We start from the raw sequence: 18528 nt of genomic DNA, 5'->3' as shown, positions 1-18528 counted from the left end.
CGCGAGGACTCGTCCACCCTCTTCCTTTTTGTCCTCCTCCCATCCCACCTTTAATGTTCCACAAACGAGCGGGCTCCTAATAAAGTTAATCGATGCGAGGAAGAAAGAAAAAAGAAGCCAAATAAAAACACGCGGATCTCCTTCGATAACTATTTAATTTGGTCAATCAAAATTCCTATTAGCCGCCGTGCGCAATTTGGAAGTATATGGCGAACAACGCGCGGCGCGGCGCCCGTATTAGAAGCTGTCTGAGATATTGAACGACGATGGTAGCGACGGAAACGAACGCGCGTCGAGATCGAACCAGCGAGACTGTAAGTTAATTCACGATGCGCGATTATCCCTAAATTAAAAAGAGAAGCGATACGCGGAACGATTGCGAACGACGGAGGTAAAATGATAAAAGACATTCGCCGAATTTCGTCGTGTCCGTACCGCGAATCTGGGTCGAGGCGTCTCGATTCGATTCGGAAGAAGATCCGTTTAGACGTTTAGAGGAATGTTTTCTTCAGCGGTGAGAGATATTGCGGTCTATCGTGATCTAACTTGGAAAATTGGATTCCGCATTTGCTGTTGCGATCGTCCGGCGCCGACGCAAGACAATTTCGATCAGCCCGATCTCCGATTCATTTTAATGTAATTAACGTTCCGATTGCGCGCTTTGTTTCCTGGTCTAACCTCCATCGCCAACGACGCCAACCCCCGCCCTGCCCCGTTTATCCATCACGGCGTACTCCGTTTCCCTTCCGCGCGAGCCACCCCTCCCCCCCCCCCCCCCGTGACAAGCGAGTTGCGCGGCAGAGCCGTCGATCAGTCGTGAAATACTGTATGCACGTGCGTGTGCGTTAACACAAATGCACGCGTACATGCTGCTGGATACATAATAAATACGTATAAGTATCCATGTTGCGGCGATATCTCGGGTTTTCATTTAGGGCAAAACGTAAAATCGCCGTTCTCCTTCCCTCTCGTCTTCGGCGGTGTGATACAGGGAGCGTAGTCGGGCGCTGCCGTCAAAGGACCGAAAATTCTTTTAATAAAATTAATACGATAACCGCAGATGTAATTAACGGATGCATTACCATATTATATCTAAATGTAAATTAGATGTATGCTAAAGTATGCGTGAGTATATAAAAATACCAAAATGGCATTAAATAGCCAATGACCGGCTGCCGATGATTCTCCCCTCGCCAGGCTCGGGCCCCGCCGTTCTTTGACCGCGCGGCGCGTTTTAAATCCGCGCCATTAGGTGCACGTGATACTTGATTCGAGGTAGACCACGAGCGGTGGAGTTAAACGAGTAGATAACGACGTGCCCGGAAAAAAAGGGAGCGCGGAAAGGAAGGCCAGGGGAAGAAGAGGGAGAGCGAAGTGAAAAGAAAAACCGGGGAAATGACGGGGAGCGCGCGAGAGACGCGGGGAAGACAAGGGAGGGGAAAAAGGTGCTGCCAGGCAGGGCCGGGGACCCAGCGGGGGAGGGTCGAGGAGTGACGACACAGAAAGGACTTCTTTTGAATCGCAGAGGCAGGTAAAGCGGGACCGCTGCTCTCGCACGCAGGTGTGAGAGCGCCGGCCGACCTACCGTCGTCGTCGCCAGGGCCGTTCGGAGGAACGAAATCCACGTGGCAACGACTGGTAAATCGGGCAATGAATCCGACCGAATCCGAGATGCAATCGAAGTGAATTTCGCTTTAAAATTTAATACGAATTTTGATCGACCTCGCGAAAGTCGCAACTAATTGTAAGAATTGCTCCGGGATCCAAGTGTACCCTTTTCTCGCTCATATATTTGCTGCATTCCGAAGCTGCATTGGAAGAAAAAAATCACAAGCACGATAAATTAATGAACATTTAAGATCCATCGACGTTGAATGAAATGAGAAGGTTGAAGAACAGGCGGAAAAAATTGAAAGGACGGATAAAGGATCCTCCTTAATGACGCGTGGCCTTTAAAAATCGCTCGCCTAGTCGGTTCCACGCACGTTAAAAAAAACCTTATACTTCGATCGCAAATCTCTCGGGGCGTCTAACAATTCGCTCCGCGATCCAGCCCTGTAAGCGAGAGGACAGAAAGCTGGATGAGAGGAAAAGAGAGAAAGAAAGAACAACAGAGAGAGAGAGAGAGAGCGAGAGAAAGAGAGAGAAAAAGAGAAGAGGGAAAGGAGAGAGAGAGAGAGAGAGAGAGAGAGAGAGAGAGAGAGAGAGAGAAAGAGAGAGACGAGCAAAGAAAGCGCGCGCGCGCGTAGAAGATGCGACATCGCCCGCTGCAAATTGCAATTTTGTTGTGAGATCATTATAAAATACATAATGCCGAGTCGCCTTCTACCGCATAACCCCCCGCCCCCCCCGGTCTTCTCTCCTTCCCTCTCGTACCGCCTGACGGAGGTCCCGTGCGGAACTGAGAGACGCTCGAGAGAGGAGCGGAGAGGAAAGGAGAGGAGAGGCGGCACGGCGTCTCGTTAAAAGTTTCTAGCGACGCGTATTCTTAATAGTCTGCGCGCGCGGACACGCCGTCATTAAAATTATAACCACCCTCCTGTATCACCTCACCGATCCCGTGCCATTTCGGGCAACGACGAAAGAGAGAAAACGAGAAAGGCAGAGAGAATCACAATGCGTGAGGAAAAGAGAGAGGGAAACGAACATTCGAAAAACGACGAAATCCGTTTATTCGTTCGTGGAAAAATTCAAGTATCAATGTTGCGAAGTAGTCTTAGGAATATATATCGACGGTATACAAGCGGCATCGAGCGCGCAAAAATACGCGAGATTATCCGAAAATTATTCCACGAACTCGGACGCGACGCTCATTCGAAGGGTACGAATGGACTTGAAGGAGATAGGAGTTGACGAAGGGTACAGGGGAGAGGCTGGTAGGTGGCCCATAAGAAAGCGGAAGTACGAGAGGAAGAGATACTCTCCGGCGGGATAAAAGCGCGTTTAACTGAAACTCGTGGAAAGTTGCGGGCTCTCTAAATATGTAAATACGAGGCTACTGGATGTTATTACGCGCACATACATATAGACACGCGGCGGACGCGCGTCGTGTGTACGTGTGTATGCGCGTATATAGATTCGTAATGCGCGGGCGCGCATAAGGTAAAGCGACGTCCGGAAGAAAGCCGGCGTAATCGTCCGATATTTAAGTAGCGAGTTTAGGTACACTGGGTATATTTAAACGCGCTTATTATCATATAAATACAAGTTGGACGTTCAATTTACGCGCCGCAGGCTGGGCGGTTGCGAGCGGGGCGAGCGAGCGGGGCGAGCAAGTGAGCGAGCGAAGCTCTTCGTTTCGTCGTCGTGTGCGCGCGGCGACGGAGTTGCAAAAGTTATTATTGTTATTACCGTACCGTTTAGAAACTTTTGTTGAGCGCGCAACGGACATTACGCGGCCTGTATGCACTTTGGCGCATCGAGTTATCCGTCGTTGCGACTCGGATGATATTACGGGCGCGCGCTCGCGCGCGCGTGCTGCGGCGATGTTAGTTAAATACCAGCTATGCGCGATGGAAAACTCACCGGAAGATTTACGGCGCTGTCGAATGCGTAATCGTTGCGCGATAAAAGGATAAAGCGTGCGTCGACGTTTTCCGCCACGATATTCCAGAAGTGGCGACATTTTCAAACCTATAATAGCGCAAATACGCGAGGGCATGAATTTCTCGTTTCCGAACACCAGTTTCTATTCCGAACGCGTTTGGTAATTTTAGAGACTAGCTGTAATTGATTTAAATATTATATTTCACGCGTTGATACAGCGTCGAGATTGCTTCGACAAATCTTATCACGATCGCTCCTCGAAATGATTACGAACTCTCGCGAGCGAGGCGGAAGAATGATTCCGCGTAAGGTCTCTCGTGGCGGGCTTATTCTCTCGTTTCGATATTAATGAATCTCTGAAATATTAAGCCCACAACGTTTTATAAGCGCCAGGGTTGTTACCCTCGTATTGATACATATCTAGGAGCAGTTTAAACACATAGACCCCCACCGTGCACGCGCGTGTAATCGTAAAATCGATGCTTCCTCCGCTCTGTTTCGGTTCCGTCTCGCGGTAAAACTGTTTCGTAGTGCTAAATAATAAATGCCCCGCGAGCGAAACGTCGCTAATGTTACGTCAGATATTCTGGCACATGGATAACGACGGGCAGTTTTGCCTCGAGTAAATTTAACCGCTCATAGCGGGACGAGGACAATCCACAAATTCTGTATCTAGACGTGATAACCATTTTTTATTCATGGCCCCCCGAATATGGCTCGAGAGTAAAGTATCCACAATCTCGGAGAGATCTTTCCGCGTCACCGCGGTGGAATATGGAAGCCATCGATAGGACGGCGATGGGACGACGCAACCGATACTCGACGATTTGAAATAACTCGCGTCAATGTATGCGGTTTTACGGAGTTTTCCTTACGGAATTTCCAAATCGTTTCGCTCAATTTCGCGCTGAACGGCAAATTGTTGTCATTTGTGGCACGCGATACATGTCCTCCGTGTTATCTCCGTGTTACCTCCGAGATTGTGAGCCAGAAGAATAATGCGGGGAATTTTTTATCGGGCGCCTGATAAAATGGGGGAAAAAAAGAATTGCACAGTCGCGGCTACGTAATGCGGACGTCACACGGTGTAAACACGAGTGCAGCGGCAGATACACCCTTATCAGGCGTGCGGCACGCATTCCCTCATTACCAGAGTCTACCCTGGTCTACCCGGCGCGGCGCGGCGCGGCGCGACGCGGCGCGTTCACCCCTTTCAGCCATCCACCCGCAACTTACTCCCGCGCTCGGTTTCCCGCCCGCGCCCTTCCTACCGCAACTCTTCTTCCGCTGAACACGAGAGGGACGAATGAGAGGAAGATAACGCACGCCGGTGTGTCCGACAGATAGAGCTTGAAAAATGCGCATTTCTGGACGGTGCGGCCGTAGCGATCGACCCTGCATGCCTTTACAGTGAAATTCAGAATGAAAAATTCGGTGGCACGCGCCAGAGGATGCGAAAACAGTTGATAACAGTATAATCTCTACAGAAAATGCAGTTGTTTCTTTGACATCTTCAGTACACGTCTTTCACACGTTACATAAGATTTACACTTTACAGTAAACGCGGAGATGTTAATTGCTTCGGTAAGGCGAATTTTGAGGCTTCGAGACAGCACCTATTCGGCTACGGTACAAGCGATTAGCACCCTCAATCGGGCGACAGGTTGCGACATACCTACATCAGCAAAGGACTCCACGCTGAACTCTATGGCCCGATGCGCGTTTAAAGGGAGCCAATCCAGAGTTTAGCCGCATTTACCTCACGGAAAGACATACGCGAAATCGACGGACCGGCCGAGGCCGGCTAGGCAAAAAGGTATTAACTACCTCTTAACATGCAGATTGCTCCCAGAAGACTTTGGTTCCCCGGGTTCCCCGGGAACGTTGATTGGACGATTATTTAATACCTCGTCGAGAGAAGCCTCCATTATTTCATGCGATTCGTCTGCGTGCCGTCACAAACGCTCTCGTGTTTTGTGTCTGTGTCATGAAATCGAATACGCGCGCTATTTTTAAGGATGGTTTTAAAACTAGCGGTATTCAACTTGGCCGAATGCGACCAAGTCTTCATGCTGCAACAGCTGCGTGTATATATACACGCACCCGCTTAATTAAATGAAATTAACAAGCAGTATCCCTATCGGAGGTAGTTTGCGTAACAAAAAGACGGGAGGAACGGCGGCACACGCGAAGAGGGAGGCGAGAGAGGAGAGGCGTACGGTGAATCGCAATAAACCGAGTATCATAGGTATCGGTAGCGGAGAAGGGGATCGCCGACAGGCGAGGCGGAGGGGGTGGGACGGCGGGTCCAATCGCATTTAATAGCACAAAATTACGCCGAAATTGGATTCTAATTTAGCGTTCGCGGGGCAAATCTATTCAAATTAGTTCAAGGGAAATAACGAGTCCCCTCCTGCCTCGTCGCCCGCGGGATTAAATAAATTTCCTTTCTGTTAATGATTATGTAGATTGAACGACATTTCTTCTGCCATCGTTTCGGCGTGTCACGTCTTTTTTCCTTTTAGACGGAGGGGGGAGGGGGCGCCACGACATGCCGTGTGAGGCCGCGGGACCCGAATTAAGGATAATTGCCTCGCGCGGCGAGAGACCGTAGAAAGGACCCGCGTCGGTGGGGATAAGTCACGACGAATATCGGCCATTGCTGGCCGACTTGTAAAAGTCGCGCATTGATTTTCAACGTCACGTAAACCCCCGTCTGTCTTTACGATTCCTTCGTGCCCCCTTTCAGTCCCCCTGAGGACTCCGGGAAATAGTTACTCCAAATATTTTTTGACGTCTCTCAGTATCGTTCGTTGCCGTACATCCGGCGGATTAATCGATCGGACTGGTTTCTCGGCTACCCGAGCGTAGGATCCCGTATGCGTCCGTTTCAGAGAACTCGACGAGATAAAACGCTGTTTATAAAACTCTCGCACGATTGTTCGTCGTACGATACCGCCGGTAGCGCGGCGGTCGCGAAATGGACGCACGAAAACTCGATCGCATTATAGAGCGACTACACGCCCGCGCGCTCGCGCGGCCGAAGAAAATACTCGATATACCAATAAAACCGATACGCCGCGTCGAAAATTTGGCGACCCGCGGAATGAGACACTTGGCAACCACCTGTGGCACGGGGCATTTCGAAACGAGTTCTAATCTTGCCAACTATGGGCCGGCCGAAACGCGTCATCGAATTTCCGGCGTCACTCGTGGATCAGATCAAAATTGAAACGGAAATTACTTTTCGCGCCGAGCCGTTTTACGTTGACGGCTTAATAACTTCGCTGCGGCCGCGATAAATTAGTATATCGCTATTACATTGTAACGCTCATACACCTCTCACATCCTGTATACCGACCGGAAAAAAATCACATTGAATAAAAATTAACACAAACAAAGAATTGACTTTACGAACACTATCGGTGCTTAGTGCAGGTTTTCGCGGTTTATTGTATATGCATGTAATATGCACATAAAGATGAAATTGCGCAAGACGATATGTATACAAATGCAAAATCAATATTTCATGTTTCAATGTAATTGAAACGTTTCGTAACACAAACGATATTTTAATCCAAACAATTATAATTAAAACTTTCAGTTAATATTCGACATTAATAAAGCAGATACGCGACTCCGTAGACACGCGATTCTTAAATCAGTATTTCTATTTAAGATTCGTCAATAAGGAACCCGACCGGAAAGTCGACGCGACGCTTCGTCATGCGGCTCGTTCACGATCCCCTTCGACATGAAATTTGTCTCATTAACAATCTAATTAATAATCCAATTACGCAGCAAGATCCGCCCTCTGGCATATTTTCACGGTAAGGGGAAAACAATTCTGTCGGACGTTTCTCCCTCCCATCCATTGCAGGTAGATGGAGAAATGGCGATAGCTTCGCGAGAGAGTGAGGCAAGTGGAAGAGGGTTAGTGCAGGGGAGGGGAGGGATGTTTACCTCAACCCCCAGGAATTTAATAAGCAATTACCAGGGATGAAACGAGACGCATCCGTGTATCTGTATAACGAGGCGGTTTGCTGATGTGTGTTGTGTTGTGTGTGTTCGCGCGCGTGCGTGTATGTGCGAGAGAGAAAGAGATAGAGAAGAAGAGAACGAGGGTGGACTGCTTGTAGAAAATGAAACAGAAGGTACTGAAAGAGAGAGAGAGAGCGAGAGAGAAAGAGAGAAGGAAAGGAAGGGGAGAGAAAATAAACGAGCGAAGCGAATAAAAAGACAGAAGACTGCACACCCACGCACCTCGATCAAGGCAAAAGATAGATATACAATATTTCCGATAAATTACGGCCGATTTTGTCAAATTGTTCCATTTGGAGAAACAGATGAGAATAGTCTCGGAGCTGCTCGAAGATTGTCTGTATGATACGAGTATTAACTCTCTCTTCAAGCAATTTCGTTTGAAAAGCCGCACGAATTCGATATTTCTCTGGGTACGCCAGCCAAGAACAAAACGAATACGTTGCATTAGGCGTCGTTTTAATATACCCGGATGCGTAAAGTAAAAGAATAATAATAATTTACTTTTCTGCGAGAGTTAATTAGGATCGTACGCCAGTCGGTGAACTGATGTTTTAGGGTGGATCGGACGCGGTAACAACATAAGCGCATTGCAGAGCCCTTTAGGATTTACGAGATATGAATGTGCTACGACTACGGGATAAAGAGAGAGGAAGGGAGGGCGGGCGGACGCGGAGAGATGGGTCCGTTTTCGTGGTTAATTGGCTGGGTGTATTTGCACGTACTTGCGGCGTAATTATGTGTATATACGTATGCGCGTTACCTAATACCTAATAAACGGCCTTGTGTACCGGCGAGAGCGAGAGATACGATTCGCCCGCTTATATAATGTCTCGTGACGGCCGCGAGAATACATAATTAAAGAGCGCGGAATAAATTAGCGAGGCGTATTCAAGACGAATACGACAGAGACTGACAATGAGCCGTTAAATTCGAACGGCTCAGCTTCAATTTTCACCGCTATCTTGAGGCACGAGGACAAAATGCAGCGTTCATTCAACGTATATTCAACGATGACATCGATAAAGTGTTTCGGAAGAAGGGCCGGCGATATGTCAAAGGGATATGCGATCGGAACGAAGAGGCGGCTTCCTCAAAGGGCGATATGACTGACATCTAGATATTCCTGCCGTTGGTACCTTCCCTTTCTATGTCTAGCGTAGTGGTTTGTCATTCAAGGCACGCCGCCATAATTTGATATATTAGGTACACATAAGCGATGGCTGATCGCGGTTATTAGGTTGGGTACACGCTACAACCACCCCCTCCCCTCCCCCAAACTCCCATCGGAACGACCCCTGACCTGTTCGCTATCCACCCCCCTCATCGTCTCTTGTTCCTCCACCTCCCTCCTCCACCCCTCGTCCCCCTCCTAACCCTCTTCTCGCTCTGCCTCGTCGATTCGGATCGCGCGGCTATTTGCTATGCCGCTCGCAGTCGCGAAATAGGATTATTATTATAGTCGTGCCCGCTCGCCAACTTTGACGGAGCCACCCTGAAATGCGGGAGCGGGAGGTAAGAGGAGGCGAGCGCCCTTCTGCGTTTAGTTACGGTGGAAATTTCGTGGGATGTTTTAAGTGCGACGGACTGCAGTTAAGAATGAAGATGAGCGGTAATTAATTTCCATGATATGCAATAACGATAAGCTCGGGGATTAAACGGTAACTTTCGGCAACGGTACACGGTGGTGTTAGGAAACCGTTTATGGCGATATCGCGGAATATCCACTTAATTTTCCTGACACCGTTTCATCGTGGAATTGGCGGGACCGATTAATAGAAACGTCGAATTCGCTTCGACGCATATCGAACGCAAAAAGACAAATGCGAACCGCTCCGACTTCCATTATCGATAGCGCCGGCTAAAATACAAACAGCTTATCATCGGCGTTACACGGGCCGCGCGTTACCCTTCTCCCGCAATCGTTATCGTCCGCGTGTAAAAGTAGCGCGAACATCTAACTGCAATTTGCGAAAAACCGCCCGCGCGAATTAACGCTCTCGCGTACTTAATCCACGCGACGCGGCGCGATAGGCGCGCGCTCTCTTTCTCTTTCTCTCTTTATTTTTCGCCGTCGCTATTTTCCTCCCAACCAGCGTGCCGCCCGGGACAGTTTCATTAATGCGCGCGAGTATGTGCAAATTCATGCTGATCCTTCGTTCGCGCCTAATGAATCGCCCGGAATATTGTCGCGGGCCTTTGACAACGATACCAAAGGATACCTGCCTGTTTCTCGATAACAATAATACGCGCGAGCATTTATTGTATAATATTTTAAATTCTCAGAGTTTTCATTATAGGTAACTCTCATAATCCCCCGGCCTTTATGCGGCAACATATATCGAACATTTTTATAAAACATAATTTATACTGAATTTAATCAGATTCCACATAAAAATGCTATGACTCTGCGAGTCGGAAATTTACAATTAAGAAGAGGAAAAAAAAGAAGACTATGTGAATGACCATGTCGAGAGACATTATTTTTATCATACGAAAATTTAAATCTTGATTAATATCCAGGGATGCACTTGGAAAAAAATGTATAATTTTCCTGACTTAGAAAAAAAATCCCGGATTACCTGCGAATATTTCTCAACCGGTCATTCATCGGTCTGCTCCACTCCATTTTATTCGCGTGTATCAATTAGATCCGCTTTTTTCCGCGCTGATAACATCGCGAAACAGGCCCGGCCGGGCGGACGCACCGACCAGCCTCAATAAATTCTCGTTCCGAAAAACCTACGGGCATCGTGCTGTAATTAGCATGCGTGCGACAAATGAAAAATGATTGCGCTGCCGTAGATACGCAAACGCGCGCGTGCACTCGTACTTTCATATCTTGCGCGCTGAATGCACTCGCGCCATTTTTCGTTAACGCCACGTTTCTCGATTGACATGACAAACCGCAATGTACGGTATTTACCGGAACGTTTCCGCTATTACGGTCGCTATTGATTCCTTTGATCGTTAGCACAGGTCCCGTGACGCGTATAAAAAAAATTTTATAAAATTTATTGCTTAATTGCGAATATCTATTTCTGTTATCTTGATATCCCCGTGCGCGAATTTCCTTTACTTTTTTTTGTTTCTCGCACATTTTTCGTTGATTCCCTGTACGCTTTCGGGATTAGTTACGCGCGGAATATGAGTATCGACATTATCGAGCGGTTTTGTCAAAGGACACCAGGGCGACGTCGGGACAAATACGTTTCGAAGCACGACGATCACGCTATTTATTATTCAGTGGGTGGAAAAGGCTCGCCCTCCCCTGCGTGTATTTCGATCGCAGATAAACCTACCCGCGAGCGTAATGCGGGCTTTACTTTGGCGATTAGGTGCTTTTCCATGAGCACGCTCGATTTGTTGAGTGGTCGAACCTACAAAGGAAATAATTTGTGTTCTAAAAATAAATCTCATAAATTAACAAAACAAAAAGAGAGAGAGAGAGAGAGACAGAGAGAGAAGCCCCCCTTCGGGGGAAGTCCCCCCCGACTTCCTTTGCGCATTTAAAGCGTGAAATAAATTCGTAATACCTAATGAGCGAGTTTTCCGCGAGGAGATTATTGGTTACTCGTAATAATCGGATCTCTGGATTTCAGATCTCTCATGGTTCGGGCAAGAAGAGTGCCGATTCTCTTGAATAGAACGCGCGATCATTAAAAATATTAAACTCGCATTTAACCGCCGCACGATGGCTATTATTAACCTCAAAAGCGGCTTGTCAACGCGCGGCCGGCATAAATGCCACCTAATATCTCGGCAATGATAAATGTGTCGGACATCTTCCTCTTTTTCGTCGGGACGACGCGCATAAAACGTTCTCTCAAAGGGAGACCAAAGCGTTCCGCCGGATTCCGAGCAAATCTACCGCGTTTGCTCAAGCCCGCGCGCGCGCACGCTGCACTTAGCTTGTTGTATTTAATTACGAACGACGCAGTTTACGCGAATGTCTTCATTTGCACGTACGGTCGATGCGCGAATAATGCGATTTCTCGTTACAAATCCACGAATTTATGCTTGCAGTAAATTTAACTTTATTCTTTTTTCTTAGATTTATGCAGAAATATGGAGATGCACGGAGTATAAGAGCGATAGTCTTATATATCCGTAAATTATGTAAATATCGTAGTATATTCTATGCGGACAACGCGTATAATGGCTCCTCTTTTCCATTGTCATCGAAGTGAAGTTCTCCCTTTCAAAGAAACGGAACTTAATTTACAGATATATTCTTAGCGTTACGGTATTGTCCCGCTCGCGCTTTCTCTCGATTACCAATTCATTGGCGAGTTTCAACTCTATCTCTCGTACGAACTTAATTGGATTCTATCCTGTTTCTACGCGATTTCTTAATCGTCAGTCTAATTAAATTCGTAATTTACCTAGAAATATGAGGAAACATGTTATTACATCGGTTCAACCACTGAATTCGATTAACTGATTAATTATCATCGTAGATCAGGTGACTGGTGTTGCAAAACGATCGAGCCGGGAGCACTTCCCGATCGAGTCGATCGTGGTCCTCCGATTGGCCGAGGGTCCTACTCTCTCTTCAAATCCATCTATCCATCCATCCGTCCGGGGAACATCGTTAGATCACACACAAGGGCCTGTTCAAATATCATTACTCGGTTTGCTGGCGGAGTCAAACGCGAATATCGCGAAATCGCGCAAATATTTCATGAATCAGCCTCTACCATCGCGCGTACGCGCTGCCACCGCCAGCAGCGTAACCACCTTCTGCGGTATTCTCTTAATTTCCCCCGTGAAATCGCTGTCAAGTTGAACGGATTAATTCCTCTCTATTTGCCGCGGCTATCCGCCCCTCCCTCCCCCCTTGTCCACTTTCTGCTCCCCTCCCGCGCCTCTCCTCGCGTAATCTTGTCGGGATTGTAACGAACGGTATTGATTTAATGGCCGAATTATGCTTCGATTAAACTGTCGCTCAAATATCTTCAGCTGTTTGCATACAATCTTAATGTAAGATCCCGGTTGATACTTTACACTCCTTTCTTTCTTTGTCACAAGCTTGTGCTTTCTCGAAAAAATTCCAGGGTTCGAAGTTCGAGTCATCTAAATTACTTCGTATACCTATATGTGTGTGTATATATAGGTTACTCCCCGGATGATAATAACGATAATAATATTGAGGGAGGAAATAAATGCGCGAATTGTCATGCTGATCGAAGCATGCTGCAGCCGTTCAAGTCTTAGCCGAGAGTGAGGATGGTCGCGTTTAATCAGTGGGTCGACTATTGCGACTGTGGTCTGCGGTAACTTGCGAACTAATCGTTTTGAATATTATCACGATAATCGTCGTCACGACGCCTTCTTTCTTTCCGTCGGCAATCTTGCCGTCCACTCGTTAACGCGTGCCTCGGCCATGAAAACTGTTCTCATAGTCATCATCGTCGTCGTAGAAAACTTTTCTACTGGCGAAAATTACAATAATTACGAATCGGTGCCACGGCTGTGCGCACCCCCGTATTCACACGTATACATGCAAGCTTTAGTGCGTCCTACAAAAGGCGCGTCGACACGCGATTCTGACTCGCATTAACGCACCACTCGAACCCGCGGCATTATCTGATCTTTCCGAGGAGTTTTATAAATATACGTATGATATACGTATGCGATATCTCAAATTTATATACTACAGTACAGAAAAAAAAATTAACGTAACATTCTAATGACCGGATGCCGTGTATTCGATAGCTCTATAAATTCATAACAACTTGTTGTTTCGGAAAATGCAACAATTCTCAAGGCACCTCGTCGCGCCTTCTATTCTTACGATCTACGGAGTCACGCAATTTTGAGATACTAACGCGACCGTTCATCGAACGGTCATCGAACTCGGAAATTACCAAGTTCGAGGAGCGACATGGCGCGACGCGGCGGCTGCTGACCAAGGGCAGGAAATTCCCGACTCGAGTCGCGGTCGAAGCGGGTGGCGGCGGACGAAAGGGTGGCCAGGGGGCCGGGCAGGTGGGGTGGTGAAAATTTCAGCCCGGTGGTTGCCCGAATTAAGCGTCTAATTGTAAAGGCGACATGTGCGAGGGAACCGCCCGCGCCGGCGGGGTGGCGGCGGAAAGTGGTGCGGCGAGCGCGATGGGGGCGAGTAGGTCGGACGGAGGTGAGAAGGTGGCGGGGGGTGAAGGTAGCAATTAACTTCTCCTCGCGAGATTAGAGCGAGATATTACGAGATATCGAGCGACTTAACGGCAACACGCGAGAGACTTCAAAGGCAGTAATAAACTGCCTCTAATGAACCCCTTATCGCCCGGTGCCACCCCTCCGTTCCCCGCTCCCGCCCTCTTCTTCGTTTCCCTCAGCACCTCCGGCGACCTACCGTCTACGTACGTGCCTCCCTCGACGCGATGCGGGCTGAATCGAGCGCGGAAAATACGCCGTGTTCTCTTCCGCGCGAACGCGATCGGCAGTCTCTTTCTCCGTTATCTCGTCGTTGTTATTATTATCACTATACTGTTACTCTTGTCACTCTAATGTTACATTGCTATTACTACCGATGTGGATGAAGTATGCTTCGTCACAATTTCGTCACTCTGTTATTTCCTTCTTTACTTTAAGTCGCGCTTATTTCTTTTCAGATTTAAAAAACCTAATGTATACATACATATATACATCTATATATATATTAATCCAGAGAGATGATAACTATAATAATCCGTAATTACTAATCGTTCTATCATGTTAGTACATTTCGCGGATTAAATTAAATCGGTAATCGGATTGAAAGCACAAGTGGACAATCTTAAGATCATCAACGAAATGTTGTCCGTTCTGGAAAGGGTTGCGAGGGTGTCGGAGCCAGTCTATCTGTCTTTCAGTTCGTCCTCGACTCGTCGGCTCGTCGCCGTCGCTCGTCGCGGCGCTGCGCCGCGCTACGCGGTATGGCGCGTCGCCGGTCTCCGTCAAGCCCAATCATGTTGATTCAACAAAGTACCTACCTACCAAATTGCTGGAATTTGGTATTCGGCCAGAAAGATGGAGGGAGAAGGAGCCATCGGAGCAAGCTAGAGGGCTGGAAGCCGTCTGATTGCACATCTAGGACAAACCAGCATCACGACGATGTCGCTCCAGCGGAAAGCCGAGCGATGATTGGCCGCACACACATTCTCTCTCTCTCCCTCCCTCCCCTATTTCTCTCTCTCTCTCTCTGTCATTCCCCTTTTCCTCGATCCCTTCAACCCCTCGTCCGTACGCCCGAAACCCGATGGCGTCGGGGGCTGGGGGTGATTGGACGCATCTCGGTGATTGTGGCACCCACCGTCCACCCCCTGCACCCCCTTCTCCCTCTCTCTCTCTCTCTCTACCTCTTCCCCCTTCCCTCCCTCTCTCTCTCTCTCTCTCTCTCTCTCTCTCTCTCTCTCTCTCTATCTCTCTCCTTCCGTTCCGTCCACCGCGCCATCCCTCCTACACGGCTGTAAATCGAGTTTACCCTCTTGCCGTGGCTCAGCCCTTCAATCAAACTGATTGAAACATTCCTTGAATCCAAAAGAAACGAACCGCCATCCCTTCTCTCTCGCCTCTCCAACCTCCCCGCTATCTTTCCGAGTCGCACCGCGCTCGCTATCCTCTCCATCCATCTGTCTATCCACTCGGCCCGCGCAGATATATTCGTCGTTCTCTTTTCGACGAGGCGGTTGCAGCAGACGCTGCTCCCGCGCAGGAGACACCCGATGGTGTTTCGAGACAACCGGTTGGTTTCAATTCCGACAGTAGTTTGATTGTAAAGCTGCGCAGGGTATAGAACGCTTAGCGTGATATGATGCACCGAGTGTTCCGTAAGAACGTGCTATTGTTGCCCGAAGCGAGAGTCATACGCGAATGATCTGATAGTCTTCCGATATGATCCTACATATATCGATTTGGATTCGTCTGTTAAATGTGATTTTTACATCCTTAAATCCTCTCGAATTGCTTTATTCTCCTAATTCATCTTCCTCTCTGATAATACAATATCTTTTCCTCTTTTTGAAATTAATTTTAAGGAACAAACTCTCAAACAGTTTATCGCGTCTCATTTTTCGACGAAAGCAAGCCGATGGGCGCCGGGACGGACGATGTTAGACCCATCCCGAGGATGGGGACGTCTCGTAGTCAAATATTGATACTAGGCCGGACTAAATCGCTCGACTATGCCAACAGATTAGGACGTACGTGCGCCACGGTTGAGTAATAGCAATCGCGCGATAAGGAAAGGACCGACGAAATTGAAATACCAACGTTAGCGTACCGATCGACGCAATCGATAACAAAAATATCTGTCCGTACCTATCAATGCCCTCCCCTTGCTTTTCGCGTCTCCGTGTTGCATAATGATGTTTTAGCGGCGGTATTATGATGAAACGTAGAAACACGAACGGCCGAGCGCGCTTAACTGCAGCGTGAAATGCAAGAAATGTCACTCCTCGTGCGGATATAACCGGTTAGCTGAGTAAAAAAAGGACTGACAGTTCCATTACCTCCGGTACGAGCGCGGCCGGGCCAGGTTGTGCCGATCTATTTCGGGGGAACTAACTAAGTTCAGCGTCTGTTTCTCATTAAATTGCGCTCTGACCTCGAATCATCTAAATTTGGAACGGCCACGCCGATTAGGTGCATATTCATCACGGCGCGGCAATCTCCAAGTCTCGAGCCATTCATCGATAAACGATCAACGGAGAGATGTGCGTGCTGTGTCGAGCACAATGCGGCAATAATGGGCGAGACAACGCAAAGAAATATCGTTAAGTATACCTAAAACACGTCCCATTCTTTCAAGTATCTTTTGGAGATAAGTCGTCTGGATAAGTGCATGCGAGGAAAATATTGTAATTAAATCTTTTTCCTAGAATCTATATTACTACTACAATATTTATCCCACACGTCAGTACAATTTTTTATTCTTCATATTTATCATATATCTCCGATATATATTTATCATACATATTTCCTACATTCCGATTTTTCTTCGATTTTTAATTTTGTACCTAAATCCATGAAGCCCTAAGTTTTCAGATTTACAGGTATATTTAACCATCACAAACGGTGTCCTCATATTGTTATTTAACAATACGTTGAATAATTGCCATAGCTATTGGAGAAAAAAGACGAATATGATTACGAGATATGACGTAAAACGGCAACTTCCTAGTTCCGTGGCTATTTTGCACGAGAGGAATGTTGATTACACGATATTGGCTCCCAGGAATCCCGGCACGGTATAAACGAACGCGCGGCAAGTACCACGATAAATTAGCCATAATGGCCGCGCACAATAACAGTATTTATTATTAATAACGAAGCGTCGGGCGTTGTTATTAGTTTCAAGAAATTAGACGGCGCCGATTCTCTGTCGGCCGCGCGGAGTCGCGCCTGCGCCGGCAAAGCCGGAATATCCGATGTCCTGTGTTGCGCGACGTAATATCTAATTTAATGGAAGCGATAATTTCTGGTTTATTCATGAGTGGCCATCGCTATCAACTCTTCAATGCGATAAGCAGCGATATGCGAAGAAAGCTGCGCTATCGCCCGAATATCGAGGACATTCCCCATGCATATAGAGAAGGATCTTTCTTATTCTCTTTTTTTTTCTTTTTGTTTAAAAAATTTCTCTGCTATTTTTTAATTTTAGATTCGGTATGGGTGGTCCGGCTCAAAAGAAATTAGCAATACGACTCACCGTCTGTAGTCGGCTTTGCAGAGGATCATGCCGCTTTTGGTGTAGCAGGACTGGCCAACCTCTCCCAATATTATGTTGCAACACTGGCACTTCAGGCAGCTAATGTGCCAGTACCGGTCCATCGCTAGCAACAGCCATCTTTCCATTATTTGTGCACCGCAGGCGGCGCATTGCCGAAGGCCCGTTGACCCGCTTGGGACACCTTCTTGCTGCAACATCAAGTTTTCATTTTTTGTCATTCATTGAACACTCTGCGACCTTAAATTCATCGCGATTCATAATTAATATTAATTTGAAATTTAGTTAAGGATATACTATTCAGTTTAATTAAGCTGTATTAAGAGTTAACGCTGTTACTACTACTATTACGTTTTCTCGACTTGAGACAGCAAGAGAGATGGCTGGTTACGAAGTTCGAATAAAGAAAACGATGGCAACGTACTTTTCAAAGAGGACGCGCGTAAGAGTTGCCACACACACCTTAGAAATCGTTTCTAGCCCATTATAAGTAGAAATTCAAGCATCGTGGTAATTAATGCGAAACAGAAAGTCATTAACGGGCACTAAATCATTACGGCGTCTTAAGTGCGCGCTTATTATGAATGCTTACTCGTGATTATGCAAACACACGTAGGCGAACGTAACTCTTGCTCACGGGACCTACAACTTACTCGCTAATTTCACTTTGTACAACATTGCTCAATACCGTATTGTTGCTAAAAATACTTCAGTTTACCATTTAATCAACGAAACTACGTTGATCTTGTACGCGTACTCGACGAGTTTTTCTTAGTCGATTATATTTAAGTAGAAAAATGATACATGTATTTTTATACGTGTGGAGTAAAAGGATCTGTAGAAAGTATGAAAATAATTTCCTCATCTGCGTTATTTATACAAACGTATAAATATATACAAAAAAAAGAGATTAAAAACATTTAAACAAGTATCGATTTCAGTACGAGCCGGATGCGCCGTTGCGTTGTTGGAGCTAATAGACTTCTAAATTAAAAGTTCAAGAATTACGCATTCCATATACATGTACTTAATGTGTGTGCTTGTATTTGTTACACTCGCATATTTAATATCTATCGACGTAGTAATTCCGTGGTGTAGGATGACTTTCAAATAGCAATGTCTGCCCGTGCAGTTATGCGAATAGTCGGACACGGTACGCTACGCACAGCACTACCTATTCGACTTGCGTCAGGGAATACGAGAGCGAATGCGTTAATTGTTGTTGCGTCGCG

The 18528-nt window shown here is 47.0% G+C and overlaps 1 protein-coding gene across 3 annotated transcripts in view; it reads right to left on the bottom strand.

Moving 5' to 3' along the window:
- LOC139773293 (uncharacterized) overlaps nt 1-18528 on the bottom strand; it is a 174814-nt gene that overhangs the window by 8970 nt on the left and 147316 nt on the right. For all 3 annotated transcript variants that reach the window (XM_071707649.1, XM_071707650.1, XM_071707648.1), the window contains one exon: nt 17279-17487. In XM_071707649.1, the coding sequence (XP_071563750.1) occupies nt 17279-17487 (209 nt within the window). The remainder of the gene's footprint in view (nt 1-17278; nt 17488-18528) is intronic.

The sequence above is a fragment of the Temnothorax nylanderi genome, unplaced genomic scaffold (genome assembly GCF_030848795.1).
Source record: "Temnothorax nylanderi isolate EJ_2023f unplaced genomic scaffold, tnyl_v1.0 TNYL_tig0060_pilon, whole genome shotgun sequence".
Lineage (NCBI taxonomy): Eukaryota > Metazoa > Arthropoda > Insecta > Hymenoptera > Formicidae > Temnothorax > Temnothorax nylanderi.
Note: the sequence above shows the minus strand (reverse complement) of the source record. Positions and strands in the feature narration are given on the sequence as shown.